Source organism: Bombus vosnesenskii, unplaced genomic scaffold, assembly GCF_011952255.1.
Source record: "Bombus vosnesenskii isolate JDL3184/JDL3185 unplaced genomic scaffold, Bvos_JDL3184-5_v1.1 scf7180000013264, whole genome shotgun sequence".
NCBI lineage: Eukaryota > Metazoa > Arthropoda > Insecta > Hymenoptera > Apidae > Bombus > Bombus vosnesenskii.
The window spans coordinates 7,061,596-7,078,240 of NW_022882924.1; the positions used below are offsets into that span (position 1 = coordinate 7,061,596).

Here is a 16,645-nt window from a genome sequence, read left to right on the forward strand (position 1 = left end):
TCCCAGTACATCGTCGTATTTCTGCCACGAGCAACTCTAAAGTTTTCACTCGTCGTATCTCACGTGAATTGAAGACGTGTCCAGTACATAGAATAGCTTGTGAAGATAAAATGTGTGTTTACAAAACAGATCTGACCATCTGAAGGGTAACTGCTGCTCACGCTCGTATCTACGAAGTTCGAATTACCACTGCTTTGACTTATTGTCGACAGGAAACTCGCGAGAGGTATCGCGAGAGCCGGGTCATCGTGTTATCGCAAGAAAATGTACTCCCGCAAATACGAATTGATAGGTGAGTAACAGTAAAAATTAATTTCTCGCTATCGCAATATTTATTTAGGCCATATCGAAAACAAATACCGACATTCACCATTGGCTGAACTATGTTATAACTCGAGGAAAAACGTGGTATGGGTCAGTGCATGAACCGAAGAAGATTTTACGGTTGCTGGCGATCGTTGCTCGTCGAAGACGATGAAGCCTCATTCAGACGAATACGTACGAACTGTGATTGCATCGATATAAGTTTCTTTGATTAATTTTATGATGATCGGACGCGAACGCCGTTTCGTGTGTGTACTTTCGTGCCATTGAATTCGCACGTGACAACTTCTCCTTGGCCAGCGTAACGTAAATAATGAGCGTAGTTAATAATACGAACTAATCGCCGAGTGGAAAAATCGCAAGACGAAAGATGAAGATCAGTGTTTTACGATGCCTGATCAGTGCTTTTTTATGCCTGTGCACGCGTCCATGAGGAAATGTGAATTGGAAGCTCAAGATAAGGATGAATTCAAACGAATCTGATTAAATAAACAGAGATATATATATATATATATATATATATATATATATATATATATATACGTATGTGCCGTTTACGTAAAACGTTAAGACGATTAATGTCTCTTTTATATGTAGAACATATCTGGATTACGTTCATTTACATAGTGCGAAATAAATAGGCGTCGATAAGATTAGAATTGCAAATATAATCTGTTTCTCGATAAATCAACTGGCTGTATAAGTTACGGATAATAACCAGTGAAAAACTTCGGTTTCTCTATACTAATGTCAAACATTATATAAAATAGAAGACATGCTGAGAATTAGAGATACACTTATGTTGCTGCTTCCTTGATCGTGATAAGAAATTCTTCGTCGTTCGTACATCAGCTTAGTTATTGATCAACGAATGCTTTTATGTAACGTTGTATAATTTAAAAAGAAAATAACGTTAACAAGTAAAGATTAATGAAAGGACAAGTCGAAATATGCAACACTATGTTACGCAAAATGCCGTAAAAAACGTTAGAATTTCTAAATTGAAACATAAACTCGACCGATTATAATAAGAAACGTTTCGTCGAACACAGCTACGCGTATTCCACTCGCGACACCAACTCGCAACATCCACGCCACTGCTCTCCACTAATTCGCTGCACGTTCGATCCCTGTCGATTTACCAACCGAGTCATCGAATACTCCGTACAAAAACCCAACTATCTAACCATACGCGTGCACAAATCTCATATCGCCGGTGTCTCTGCTCTCGCGACTGAATCTAGTCATCGGTCTGCATAAATGAATCACGGGAACGAGCGAGATACCAACGAACATGCGACGTTAATCGACGCGCGGTCGCTCTAAACGCTGGCGAACGCGACGACACGAAACGAGAACCGTTGGGTTATTAAATTAGCGTCCCCATGGCGACCAGTGGTCAAGAAAATCGGTGTTTCATAGAGACAGTCGAACTGAAACGGCGCTTCGTACGGCTGTCAAAGCAACGCGTTTTAGATTACGAGATCAGAGTCGTGATCGAGGCTCGCGGCTGCGATGGCTCTAACTCGCGTATAATTCTCGCGCGGCTGGTACAGTTCGAAGTCACGAGCAACGTGGTTCAATTCGACACGATTCATGCGAAACTTGGCCATAGAACGCTCGACTTATCGATGGTTTGACGTTCCCGGTTGTACGTCGAGTGTTCGAGTCGCCGATACAGAAGCCGAGCAAGTGTACGTATAATGGCTCACTCGTTGATGGATTCTCTCGTCTAAGTTCCTAGTTCGAATCTACGCAATTTCCCTTCTCCGTGTTACGAGCTTATGGTAGAACTTGATTTATCGAAACGAAATTTCAGTTAGTGACCCGTTAACCTAACCTCTTTATCTATTTGGTTTGTCCGCTTGGACACGAAGTTGTCTTATTTGGTTGAGAAATTACAGTGGAAAGAATCGGCGAATTATAAAACGAACTATTTGTCCTCTGACAGAGATTCGGAGAAATAGAGAATTCTACTTTATCGTTCGATTAGTGCTAGGAATTATCAAGACAGTTTAAGACACGGTTTTAATCTTTGACCAACTGTTCGTCGTTCGTCGGTCCGATAACGTTTGCAATGGTAAATAGGAAAAACAAGCGAGAAACGTCGTTTCCTGTAAAGTTGCCCGATGCGAAGCGTCAAGTATAAATTGGATGGAGGAATTTGTTCTCTGATTACATCATGGAAGCTAGATAAAGCGAATAGAAATTATTGGCTGAAATTCTCTCTGTAAATGCGTCGATGAATACGCTGACCCAGACAGATAATGTACATGTGTACGTAATTCGGTGTTGATAAGACTACTAAAATAAAGGACATAACTTACTTTGAGAGAGATACGTTTGAAAGAAGATAGGAGAGTGAAGTGAAGTTCTTCATTAGTAAAACGCCATTAACATAATGTAATAATGATGTCATTTCGTAGATAGCCGCGTTTTATTCTTGAATAATATCCGAGCAAAGTACGAGATGAAAATTATATCTGAACTTACGAAAAGATGTTTCATATACGTATATCGTAATAATTGCAGCAATAGTCGTAGTAAAGAGTCATTCTTTTTCTAAAGCAGAGAGACAGCACCTTAATAACTCGTATTACGTATGAACCTACGTATAACGTAAAAATTAAAAACCCATTGAATATCGTATAAAAGTACATTATTAAATTATTATTAAGTAACGTTATTAAAATAAGGACTGCCTGAAAAATTGGCTACGTGTTCATATGAAACGTAAATCATCGAGGAATCGTACTTTTTTTTCGATAAATTTGAATTAACGTTCGATAATCTTGTCCATTCCAGATTTAATGTAACGTATCTTCGCTGTATCGTAAAGTATCGGAAAATCGGCGAAGAGAAATCCCATCAAACATAGCTCGTTTAACGATGTTTTGTCTAAAAGGAAGAAACAGTGGCGATACGAAGCTTAGAGAGATGTTGAGACAGGATGATTTTGGATGGTGGTTGAGCAACGAGGACGATCTAAAATCGCCTAGATCAACTCGTAGCAAAGATCGTCGATCGGTGGGATCGTCGGAATCGATGTTTTCCTGCATAGATTCTGACGACAGCGAAAGTTATGTCCTTGCGCAGGAATTCAAACAAGAATGCAACGGTAATTACGAGAAAATAGAACTTACGTCGTTAATTAACGAAGATTGGGACGTGAATCTTATCGAGCTAGATGCGATTAAGAAAAAAGCGGTAAGTTGACATCATTTCACTTCTTCAGAGATGTTTTATTCCCGAGTAATTGTCGCAACTATCGTTACAAGTAATTACGCAACAAATGAACAAAGCCTCTTGATAGAATCGAGAAATTTTCATCCGACGATACAATAACTCAAAACACAGATCGTTTTCTATTATAATATCTACCCCGTGGTGTCGCGAGTGTCTATAACAGCTTCCGAGTTGGCGCTATCAGCGCTTTCTCTTGCGAACTTCGATATTTCTTTCTAAATATGTACGTTTACACGTAACCGATGACAATCCTTCTCGCGGAGAACGATCAAATTTAAGCAGATCGATGAAATTGTAGGACATCGCGCCATTTCTAGCGGAAGACGAGACACGATATTCGGACGATTCGAACCCGAAGTCGCAGGACTCGCACGGCACGTGCTACACACCGGAAAGGCTGGTCAGATCTCAGAAGTACCGAATACTAGCGCCGTCGCCCCGCTACTTGTCGATCTCTCAAATGAGAGACGTGTCAAATAATCCATGGAAGACGTCTCACTACCGCCACCAGTTGGACTGTCTTATCGACTCCAACCAAGATGGTATGTATCTTGCTGTTCAGAAGAATGCGGGAAACAACAAGAAAGAAAGAGAGAGAGAGAGAGAGAGAAAGAGTGCTCGTGCCGGTTCGACATTCGCAGAGCGTGCAACAGCGGATCGCGCAACAAACTTGTTCCAATGCGGACCCGCCATCAGCTAACTTGAATATAACCCGGCTATTGTGTCTGACCTAATAAAGTTTCGCGGTTTACCAATATGTGAAATCGGTTCGCTTCATGCTCGTTAGACGTACTTTCGTTCGAACGGCTGTGCTCTTAAACTTGTTCCGCAATGCCCTCGATCGTTTGTCAAATACGTTCGTATTCTCGATGAAACTTGGACATCCCGTGAAACGCTTCTGATTATTCCTAATAAAATATCTTTTCTGTAATCTTCCGCTCGATCGATCATTGACGTATAAATGATCGCTTATTTTCGATTTGTAAATTTTGAATAGCCTTCGTATAGTATCTGGATATGGTCGTAACGAATGAATTTTTGTACGATTATGGAGACGTTAGGGCGATTAGAATTATCTGCATTCTCGAACATTTGTCTTCGTTAGGAAAATCAAATTAAGAAAATAATTCATTTCGTTCGCTCGATATACTAGCGCGACTCCTCGTCGGTAATTTCATGTCCGCGTAATGAGACTTATTGTCTCGAATTCTAATCTAAATATCGAGATCACTAGAGATAAATTTTCGCTGGTCGCACGTATGAAACATACGTAAAACATAACATATGTATGTAATATATGTATATAACAGAAATTGCAAGAGTTAAACAGTAAGTAGATTAAATTAAAATTGGAATTCAAAGTTAATGTACGTATAAGTTAAAGTGAGTTCATGTAAATGGAATGTATATTCTATCTTAAAACATTTCGTCAGGTGGAATGCAAATGAAAACTTTCACGAATCCCAATCCGAAGGAAATAGTGGTACCGATAATTGACTTGCATCGTTGGAAAAAATATGAACGAATCTATAACGGGGACAACGGGACGATAGACGATAAAAACGAAACGAAAACGGAAGACATGTCCGATTATTCAAGCAGTCTGAACGTGTCCGATTATTCGTTCAGCAAGAGATCCAGTTGCGAGAGATTGAATGACACATGGGAGAACAGTGGCAAGATGGAGACACGCGACTCTTTTAGCGGTTGCTCTGAAACGACTCCGTTCGAAGACACTTCCGGTATCCAGAGCAACGATTCGAGCTCCAATACCCACACCTCGAATATGCAAAGCACTCCTCCTCTCTGTCTCAGTGACGAGTTGGCAACGACGAATTACAAACTCGATAACACACAGGTTCTATTTTTTGCTATATTAAGTAGAGAAAGTTATTCAGTTGGTGAAAGTAGATACTAATTTGTTGAAAAAAAGTGGACATTTTTTGGAAATATGGTAGAAATTTTTGGATCGTAACTATGCCTCTTCTCGTTTCCTAATGTTCAATTACTCGTGAATTTTGTATGAAAAATAATTTTCTAAAAGAAGAATGGGAAAATACGATATTTATTAAATAATGTACTAACAAGCGTAGAAAATAATTTCAAGAAGAATTGAAAGAAGAAGAAAGAAGAAGAAGTAATGTCTTTTTCTGTTAATTTCCTATCAAACGAAAGATGTATATCACTAACATGTATATGTTGATTTTCCATAAATTTCATCTGAAAATAATTGATTTTTTATCAATTTAAAAACTTTGATTCAGAAATTACTAGCTATAGTGAAAATTAGTTTTTCAAAAATCTAATTTGCTACTTTAATTTCTTTTCCTTATAGACTGTATCAATGAACAATTATTTTTCTCTTCTGTTTGTTCGTTTATTTATTCATTTGTTTTTTTCTTTTTTTTTTTTTTTTTTTTTGTTTACTTTTCTACAGGGACAACGTTCTACTACCAATGAGGTGGTATCGATTCTTGAAGTACTCGACACAAATCCCGAGAAAGCTATGGTTCTTCTTGAGGAAGATAGTTTTCACGACAGCACGTCCTCACACGATCAATTGACCAGGCTGGCCTTGACCATTGAAACGGATGAGAATATGCCGGGAGTTCTCGAGAAAGAACATTTAATTCATCTTCAAAACAAAATAAGGAAACTTCAAGCTAGCAACAAAGACATTTGTCGAGACATATCTAATCTTCGAAAGAACTTTCAAGTAATTGTTTTTGAAAATATATGTCACTCGAAAATCCTTGGAAAGTATATAAGATCAAAATTGGAAGCATAAATTTTCTTGTTACTGTATTTTTCAGTGTGACGAACAGAAAATGGCAGACATCTCGTCCGATACCAGCAAACTACGACAGGACGTACATGATCTGCGATATCTCGACGACCTTCTGAATCTCTTACGGGGAGAATTGGAAAGGATCTCGAAAAGAAATTGGCCATTTGTTATAGGACGTATAGGACATCATACGGAGGAAATGAATCTCATCGTGTGAACGATACAAATTACTTCCATTATATCGTTGATTTAACGGAAGATTTTACAAGAACTTTTGTAAAATTGCGAGATAATAGCTCGATACTTAGAGACACGGCTGAATATTTTTAGAAGACACAAGCACGCTAAGAGCGTTTCACTGCCATTGTTACTGTTATTCACAACGACGTGAACTTGCAACATAGATTTATATAATAAATTCGTAGTCTCTCTCTCTCTCTTTCTCTCTCTCTCTCTCTCTCTCTCTCTCTTTCTCTCTCTCTATAATTGGTTGTCCGTCTACAAGAGAAATTATTCTATAACGTTGTCATCGAAATAAAATAATCGTAATACGAGTGCACGAGATTTGAATCGCGCGCGCAAATAGAAATTAGGGAATAGAATTTCATACTCGTATATTACTTAGATAGATTTTTTCCCTTCTGAAAAATGTATTTGTATAGAAAATGTACAATGTATTTTTATATGTATACAATCGATAATTCTCTTTCCTTTTATAATTTCTTCATTTAATAACTTGTTCAAAATCCTCATATTTGTTGCTATTGAACTGTTGCCAGTATTAGTATTAGTATTTAATCACACGATATACCGCAGGCAGGTGTTTACTCAAAATTAATACTTAGAACAGACGTTGTATGGATTCTAAGTTTCATTTGGTAGATGTATCGTTGCTCTAACATTAGATACAATTAGTATGCCACCTTATTTTATCTTTTTCTTGTATTTTACGAACCTTTCTATCTATAGCCAAACATTTATAAATATGTAATTAACGTTAGACTGTTAACCGAGGAAAACAAAATTAATTCACTTTTTGATACCTTAAACTTAATAATATTTATTTATCCAAAAATCCTGTATTTTTAATGTATCATTATACTTTTATTATGCATACTTACATTGCGTCCTATTTATATTTACAAGAATTAAACCCAATCGAAGTAACACTATTTCGTCTTTGTTAATTTTTAAAAGTCCTGCTTTTCTGTCTAACAATCCAATTATCTGTTCAAACACCAAAAACATAAACCGTAACGTGCGTCACGGTAGCAATAGTAGAACGGGAAAATATAACTTCTTGGATTGGACGGCTGTAATTATTTCCATCGAATATAAACATTCGTTGTAAAAATTTAACAAAATTCAATATCGACTGTAAGTTTTATTTCTTAAATAAATAACATCGCGTACTAAACTTTCAAAGATACATTGATACAGTTCTGCGACTCACGTGTCGTACAATTTTAATCTTCCGTATATCGCTGTAAAATATAATAATTTACAAAATTCTAAAGCAACAGCAAAAAATGTATAACAGCGAAGCACGGAGTTTCCAAGTTTTCCTTCGTTCTTTACATTTCTCACATTAAGTACTTGTACAATTTTTAATATATCCTTCATTACTGAAACGCGACGAGATTTGACATAGTCAGCTTTGCGATAATAAGATAACTTCTAATTCGAATTGATATTTAAGGCGAAAGAACACTGTACGTTGAAGAAAGTTAAGTGACATCAGTGCGCTGTGATTGCTTCGGATGTTGCCTCGAGGAATCGTGATACGCAATACCAACTCGCAACATTTCACCGTGTCGAAACACGTCGTGCGGAGATGATAGAGAAGGCAAAGATGGTAACGATGGTAATAAGCAATTTAGCATACTGGCACTACCGTCTGATGAGTAAATTCCATTATTGGCAGAGGCAATACAAGCTGTGCTTGAGCTTGACACCGAGACCAGAGTAGAGTTAGCACTTTGATCACCGCTTCCCAGTACACCTGATCCCATCAAACCTCCTGTTTACAAAAACATAAGAATATCAGTTTTTCTTATATGTCGCTTGATGATTTTACATTTATATAATTCATACGAAACATACTTCGAACAGAAAAAACAAGAAACCGAAACCGTACATCTTTTTCTGGAAGTTGTATTCCATTGATTGATAATATACAATTGTAGAAAGCTTATTTTCTAAACACATTTCACGATTTCACAATTTTTCTATCATTACGGTATATTATAAATACGTACATATATTATCGTGGAATCTTTGCGATTTAAGAAAGATCAAAAGACAAATTAATTAAAATTTGAATTAAATTTGAATTACATTCTCATGAAATTTTTATATTATAAACCATCTTAGTGTTTAATTAAAATCCTTCGCTTCTACCAGCTACGGCATGCTTCTTCATTATTCGTAACTTAATATAAAAAAATTGAAATAAGATTTACATATTTAAGAATAATGTTTCTTTCATTATGTAAATTATGTATTAGCTTTATAAATGTTACTTAATATATGCATTTAATGATGTAGTAGTACGTTATACATAACAATCATTTTAAGTAAACATAGTATTATAAAAGAAATGAAACAAAATAATTAACAACATTTTTAACATAAATACTTGTATTTTGTTTCTTGTTCAATTACATTTACAATATAATAACTAAAAAATAACTTACAATCTCTCAACACATAATGACAAATAAATTGAAATATACAGAGGTTGTACGCTTTACCCTACTATACATACAAGTAAATTAATCGTAAGAAAACATTCTACAGTTACAGGAAACTTGACACCATAGGAAGATCGATACAATATTACTTTCTGTCTTCCTCTTAACATTCTTAACCTCATGCTGCTTTGTTCCCGTATTCCATTATTTCCTTCAATTTACTTGCAAAGTAGCTGTTATTATCCCTTATGTGATCAACTATCGAAAGTAATTGTATCAATCGTTCCTCCTCTTTTCTATCTCAAGCTGCTAAGCATTCACCTGCAAGGCTGGCATTCGATGCGCTGGAATTGGCTGTCGAAGCAATGGATAAAGACGTTAACGTCGACAAATCGGTATTCTCTACAACTCTTGAGTAATCCGTTCTTGTTATATGGGGTGGACAAATAGATGCAAGCGTCGATCGTACAAGATCGCTATTTCTATCGGCCCTCCGGTGTCTCATGTGGACACCTGATTTGTTATTGCTACCGAATCCAAAGTGTAGAAGTTCTAAATGCCTTCTTAAATTTCGTGATTGACGCAAAATCGCCCCGCAAAGTGGACACGACGCCGGCTGATCTGACATGCTTCGTGCTTTGGACAATCCATCTCCTAAAATTAATTCCGTCAAATCTATACACATTCAAAGACACCTGAAAAAGATCACCATAACAATAGGCAGTAATTAAACAAGTTTATATCCTGGATATTAATCTGTATGTTTATTGTTCTGATCATTTGTTTTATTTACCGCTAAGACGATCATATTGCGATTCCATAAAAATGGGTTAATAGTCATAAATAAATAATTACGTACAGTACGTACAAAAAGGCCATGTACAGAAAATATTTGCAAAAACAGCTCGAAAGACTATGACCTGTAGAGATTCTTTTATTTAAAAGTATACAGTCTATGATAAAATAACCCTTTGCTATCCTGTCAAATGAGTCCGTTATTTATTAGTTAAGTATAATTCATGTTGTCGAGTTTTTTTATACCTAATAATCGATTCTGATATTCTAAATAAAACGCATGCCAATATTTTAAAAAGATAAAAAATGTACACATATATAAATTATTTAAGTAGAAACCAGAATTTCTGTTCATTAATGTCCTTATTATAAAAGTGAATAAAAGTGAGATTTCGTTTAAACCTCAATATTATTATTGATACTGTGTTTGATTATTGACACCACTTCTTTTCAAACACATACGTACAACAACAGAAATCCGAATTCTACTTGCGCATATGTTAAAATATTAATTTGATATTTTATTGGCAAAAGAAATGAGAAAAATAAGCTTCGAAGATAGATTTGTAATTCAATAAGTTTATATAAAACTGATCACACATAGTTATTGCGTGAGTGAATATTTGAAGGATATCGAAAATTTAGAAGTATTTTGCAATATTCTTATACCACCGCTTTCACTAGGCATAATTTTTCATCGACTATTCCCATTAACCCTAAAGATACTGTTCTTACTTACTAACGTGGAAGATTTTTGCATACTTTAACTTCGTTTTAAACGTCCTGTTTCAAGTTAATTTCGTACCAATCGTAACAAGAAAGATTCGATAAAAAAATAATAAAATAAGAGTATGAAATAAATTATTCGTATAATATAACAATCAATTCATTCTGATGAATTTTACAAAACGATATCAATTCATTATTTCTTTCCTTAAACAACGCAAACAATAGTTTGAACATAAATTCGCATAAGTACATTAAAGCGATAAGTAAAAAAAGAATACGCTTGCTTAAAGTAAATTTGTAACATACGTTATAAGACGAATTAGCGACAAGAAACAGAACAGTTCCTAAATCACAATAACAGAGTGGAAACATCCTGTTCGCATTATATCTTCGCTTCCAATTTCTTTCTGTACATTCATCTAGCGATAGTTGGAGACGGAACATTGCTTCGAGGGGAAACAACATTCGGTCCCTGTGATGTTGGCGAAGGAAGTGGGCTGGGCTTACAAATTATTTGCTCACAGGTACTACTTCCACTATCAGTTCCATACGTCATTGACTGCTCATTGTAACTCGATAACTCGACTTCAGGCTTTACTTCTATCATCATTGTATCAGCTGGGGAACTCTGAACCGGATTACTACTAAATCGATATTTGCAAGAGGATAATAGGTGTCTACGTAAATTTCTCGCTTGCCGTAACGTAGCACCACATAATGGACAAACGCCTGGACAGTCGGATGCACCACGTATTTTAGACAAATTCATATTGCCTGTCAGCCCACAAGACGCTGTTCCAGCAGTTGTACCCTGAGTAACTAGTGGGAGTGGTATACCAGGAGGAAAGCCCATATTTAAGGGACCAGGAAATTGCGGTATATGTAGTGGAGAATATGGCTGCATTGGCATTAAAGTGTGAAGGTGCGATTCATTGTCCGATATTTGATCCTGATGTGTTCCTGTCTGAGAATTTTCTGTCGACATTGGCTGCGCTTCTTGAGCACGTGGCGAGTGACAACTTCGGTGATTCGAATATTCCAACCGATCGTTTGCTGTTAACAGACACAAACACAATATTACCATGCAGGGCTGAACTGATTTTTGTATCTGAAATTTTTGAATCGTTATAACATGTGACATGATTGATTAGACGCAGTTCAACCCGATTGATGGTTGTGCTTGTGTCCGTTCTAATATAGAAAAGCTTAAAAGAAGCTTTAAACATTTATGGATCATACTCCAAAAATACATTAATAAATAATGAAAATAATATACCGGACACAGAACACAAGTAAATATCGCATATCCATTCTTGTTAAAATTTGCCACTAAACTGATCATTAAATATACACAATAATATAATGATCAACTCAGTTCAATGTGATGAGAAAAAGAAAACTGTGTAAAATATATAGTAATAAAATGATATTTCTTATTATTCTAAGTGAATATTAAATACAAAATGAGAATTTAAATATATATTTTCAATAAGTTTAAGAAATACAATAATTACAAAATACATTGCAATATAAAAAGCTAAATATTTCTTACCTGTATCATCACCATGTTCTGTATTATCTTCATCTTTATGCTCATAATTAGCTGAACGGCTATTATCACTTCCATCTATAGTCCTATTTTCATTATCAGCAGTATTGGCATTACGTGGCCATTTTCCAGAAGATGAAGATGACTTTCTTCTTTTCTTTCTTCGTTTCAATGGAAAATATGGACTAATGCTTTCTTTTGATAAAGTTTCATTTGCTGTTGGTATTGCTGATACAGGCACCTCTTCCCCATTCTAAATGAATAAAGATATGAATCATCCTTTTACATAAATGCATAAGAATTACTATCGATTAATAAATATATACTTAATTAAAACATAGACAAATATATAAAAATTGATAATTATATAATATAAAAATTATACGATATGAATACTTCAATAAAATACTATTATTATATTATTATATTTTGATTATAACACATACCTCAGTCAATATAGTAGGAGGTGTTAATCCATGAATACAAAGACAATGAGCAGCTTGAAGGAGTGAGGGTAATTGAGAAGGTTCTACGCTCACTTCACCACGATACACAAACTCCAACAATGATTCCAAATCATCTGCTCCTATACCAGCTAACATAACTACTGGATGTTGACATGGTGTGCTCTGTTTATGGAAAATAAATTTAAAAGCAAATTATAATATTTCAAAGTTATAGATGACATTCTATAAAACGTTCAATGTACTAATAATATTAGAACCTTTAATAAATCCAATAAAAAAGGACTAGCTGCACAAAGAACAACTTTATGTGCAGGGAAACTGCGTCCACCAGCGGCTAATGTAACATCAACCAGATCTCCATGACCTCTTAATAATTGTACCGCAGAAGCAAGTGATGAACTAAACTCTCCCCAAGACAGGCTATACAATTGACCACTGCTTCCCATTCTAAACAATAAATTATATATGATTCGAACAAAACTTGTAAATGATATTGTATATGAAAGAATTTATGATACAGTGACAGGAAATCAGTGTTTCCATATTGCTATAATGAAATTGACTAAACCGTGGTTTTTTATAGAAAAAGTAAAGGAGAATTCAACATACGCGCATTTAATTGAAAGTACAACGTGTAGATCCAAAGTTAATAAAGATTCGGGAAAATTGACCACTAACGGTAACGATACGTACTCATCTCCCCCAACCACATTCTCTTAATTAGTGCCCCCACCCCGAAAAATATAATCTCGGCGTCGTCTGAAAGTTAACCTAGCAAAAACTTACACCGCGAAAAAATGATTGAAATTTTAGACAAAATCATGCAATTACAAATTGATAATGCGGACCGAATTCCTTTTATTTTGATTAGAAACAAAAAAAACTAAACTTTGGAAATGTACATAACAAAGAATAACTCACATTCGGTAAAAGTTTATCGCTGTAAATTGCACGTTATATTACAACAAACCACGTTTAATTCGTTGCTCACAGGTTATAGGAACAAGAATGACTGTGGTGCTTTGTAATTTTATGAAATAATTGGCTTTTTGAGCCGAATAGACATATGATTTGAAAAATGAAATTCAAATACTGTCAGAAATTATCATGCACGTCACATTTTATGAGACCGTGCTGCCACCATATTACTAGTAAAAAAGACACTTTTGTTTTGGGACAAAACTAAAAGAGTTTTGGCGAAAATGATAAAAAATGAAACAACATCGCAGACAAATGAAACAGACTTTCGATTGTAATACAATTTTTAAATACAAGCACTTTTGTTATTTCATTTAAAACTATTTTTATATTATATAATTGAATTATCTAATTCATAGTAGACAATACATTCAAGTACAGGAACTTACAAACAAATCAAACAAAATATAAAACCATATTTGTAGGTCACTTTCAATGTTTAATTTGATAAATGAATACAATAATATGTTAAAGATATATTGTTAAATACTGTGTTTTTGTACAAATTGGCGTAAATTAAGAATCGGGTAATATATAATAGTATCAATAATAGTTACGGAAGATCAAATTACAAACAAGTTATCATAAAAGAGGAAATTTTTATTCGAAAAAAACTATGGAGTGGGAAGTCATAAAAGCGTTACAAAAAGGGGGTATTAAATTATGTGTATAATTATATAACTACATATTATGCAATAATTTATCCTCATGAATATTTAATGCTATTATGCTATTTTCTTTAGTTTCATACAATTAATTAAGAAAGACAAATTTCGACATTTAGTTTTCGATTTTCAGAATACACGTTGAATAAGGTGAACAGTTACGGAGAAAATTTATTACACATTAGTGCAGCAAATGGTTGTATTGATATCACAAAAGAAATTTTTCGAAAACATGATTGCTGTCATATTATTGATAGAAAAAATAAATTTGGTTGGACACCATTAATGCTAGCAATACGCAATAGAAACATTAAAATGGTTAAATATCTTTTACAAAAAAATGCTAATGTGAATGAATCAACTGATTTAGGTAAACAATTAATGTATTGTGTGAAAAAATATAATATTGTTATATCAGTAAATTCCTTATTTCTGTTCGTTTGTAGGCATGTCTGTTTTTGGATTGGCAGCTGCAATAAATAAAGATATGTTTGAAACTATATATGAAGCATGCCCATCAGCACTATTGAATTCTCTAAATGATGATGTTACACCACTTTGCATTGCAGCTATGAAAAATGATAAAAATTTATTTTTTAGATTAATAGAATTAGGATTTAATGTTTCAAAAAGTAGTAAGATATTACATTTTGTTTAAAATTGATACGATAACGATGCATAATATTGCTGGTAGAGTTTTTATTCAGTTTTACCATTAATTTTCAAATAGATGACTATACTTATAGTACGATGAAGCAGTCGATAGTACCAGAAATAAAAAATTTGGCAAAATATTTTGACACAGAAGATTATTGGAATGATAACTCGGATAACATTCTTATAGAAAATGAACCAGATAATAAGGACTGTTTAAGTCTTTCCAAACTAGTAAATGAAAATAATAGTAATAAGTCTCCTTTAAATGTTCATAAGATACCGTTAGTTACATTTGATACTACAATGCGCAATAATGTCAACTGTAACAACAATGTCATAAAAGATCCAAATAAGCTTTCAAAACCTTGTGCATTAAGTTTAGAGACAAATCATTCAGAAAGCGTTCAGACTAGTTTAATTTCACCCACTTTGACTTGCAATCTGAACGAACTGTTACCTACATCTCCAAATATATATTTTACACAAAATAAACATAATGAGGAAATTAATTTCAATATAAAAGATGAAACAAAAGATAAACAGTTATTTGTAAATGAAGATGAAATAATGCTAACTTGTTCGAAAAGTGGAAAGAATGTAAGCGAACTACCTTTGCAGAGGTATATTAGTTATTGCTCTACATTATGTAGAAAATAAATATGATACTTTAATTTAACTGTATTGTTTGCAAAGATTACAGTCCATTCGGCCACAAGATTTAAATATTCAATACAAAGAAGATCTTGATACTACTCTTGAATATGTGCCTGAATTTAGTCCATTGCGCCAACAAAATATTCCTCCAAATATGAATGATGAAAATGTATTTGGGGAAAATACACCAACACCACCACGTTACAAGACACCTCCAAGAGGAATGATTTTAAATTCAGAAGAAGCAAAAATGTTCGTTTTATTAAAACATTACGGATTAGGTCAATACGTGCCTATATTTCTCGAACAAGAAGTAAATATATTATTAAATTATGTGTTATATATATATATATGTATAAAATTTTATTATAAATTAATATTGTACATTTATTTCAGGTTGACATTGATTTGTTTATGACTTTAACTAATGAAGATTTAATTGAAATTGGTATAAAAAATGAAGCTGACAGAAAAGCTATATTAGAAGTGATAAACAGATCATAAAAAATCTGTGATACAAAACGAATTTATTACCTTTTATTAATTATATCTAATTACATATTATCATTTTATTTGTTATATACTAAAGCTGCTTTAATGTATAAATGTAAAAATATAATATGTTATGTTATAGCATATTAGTATTATTTTTTATACTAACTTAGTACCCTTAAGAACACATATGATACATTTCTATTTTTGCTTATAAAGATACATTTACATACGGAATGGCTGTAAAATTGTTGTATTCCTGATGTGCGATAATACTTTATTAATAAGTACACTTTTCTTTCCTTTAGAATTATGTGGAATTGAACGCTCTTTTAGCCAATCACTCAATTCACTATTCTTCATTTGATCCAACTGATTCATTTTTACCATTGTCTGCACAATATTGTTTTGATCTTATTTAATAATTATATGTAATTTTAACTTAATCATACGGAATTTAGGAACATAAGTGCGTGTATACCAGTGCAGATGAGCTGCTATCTTTATCAGATTTAGCCTTTGATAGTTTCTCCTTCAGTGTTAAATGTTTTTGTCTTTGATCTTTTTTCTGCGGTAGCTATTTTTAAAAAGGGAAGATTATAAGTGAA

At 33.8% G+C, this 16,645-nt stretch overlaps 3 protein-coding genes across 9 annotated transcripts; 2 read left to right on the forward strand and 1 right to left on the reverse strand.

Moving 5' to 3' along the window:
* The first annotated feature begins 211 nt into the window (after positions 1 to 211).
* LOC117240716 lies at positions 212 to 7,478 on the forward strand. Of its 5 annotated transcripts, none has more exons than XM_033506760.1 (6): positions 212 to 292; positions 3,130 to 3,531; positions 3,869 to 4,112; positions 5,004 to 5,428; positions 6,008 to 6,286; positions 6,384 to 7,478. In XM_033506760.1, the coding sequence occupies exons 2-6, from the start codon at positions 3,214 to 3,216 to the stop codon at positions 6,573 to 6,575; spliced, it is 1,458 nt and encodes a 485-aa protein (XP_033362651.1). In that variant the 5' UTR covers positions 212 to 292; positions 3,130 to 3,213; the 3' UTR covers positions 6,576 to 7,478. The 5 variants fall into 5 exon arrangements, with proteins under 5 accessions (XP_033362651.1, XP_033362670.1, XP_033362642.1 ...); XM_033506779.1 differs by lacking the exon at positions 212 to 292 and adding an exon at positions 726 to 781; XM_033506751.1 differs by lacking the exon at positions 212 to 292 and adding an exon at positions 1,488 to 2,018.
* A 339-nt stretch (positions 7,479 to 7,817) lies between these two features.
* LOC117240752 (protein abrupt-like) lies at positions 7,818 to 13,712 on the reverse strand. Of its 3 annotated transcripts, XM_033506805.1 has the most exons (8): positions 13,513 to 13,712; positions 12,849 to 13,038; positions 12,571 to 12,753; positions 12,128 to 12,377; positions 11,013 to 11,628; positions 9,954 to 9,964; positions 9,373 to 9,726; positions 7,818 to 8,378 (listed from the first exon to the last, which is right to left on the reverse strand). In XM_033506805.1, the coding sequence occupies exons 2-8, from the start codon at positions 13,035 to 13,037 to the stop codon at positions 8,086 to 8,088; spliced, it is 1,896 nt and encodes a 631-aa protein (XP_033362696.1). In that variant the 5' UTR covers position 13,038; positions 13,513 to 13,712; the 3' UTR covers positions 7,818 to 8,085. The 3 variants fall into 3 exon arrangements, with proteins under 3 accessions (XP_033362696.1, XP_033362688.1, XP_033362682.1); XM_033506797.1 differs by lacking the exons at positions 9,954 to 9,964; positions 11,013 to 11,628 and having other exon boundaries at positions 9,373 to 9,705; positions 13,513 to 13,711; XM_033506791.1 differs by lacking the exons at positions 7,818 to 8,378; positions 9,373 to 9,726; positions 9,954 to 9,964; positions 13,513 to 13,712 and adding an exon at positions 13,285 to 13,303 and having other exon boundaries at positions 9,966 to 11,628.
* Positions 13,713 to 14,185: 473 nt separating this feature from the next.
* LOC117240744 lies at positions 14,186 to 16,053 on the forward strand. Its single transcript, XM_033506784.1, has 6 exons — positions 14,186 to 14,222; positions 14,368 to 14,604; positions 14,681 to 14,869; positions 14,965 to 15,511; positions 15,585 to 15,858; positions 15,942 to 16,053. Exons 1-6 carry the CDS (start codon positions 14,186 to 14,188, stop codon positions 16,047 to 16,049), a joined length of 1,392 nt encoding a protein of 463 aa, XP_033362675.1. The 3' UTR covers positions 16,050 to 16,053.
* The last annotated feature ends 592 nt before the right edge of the window (positions 16,054 to 16,645 follow it).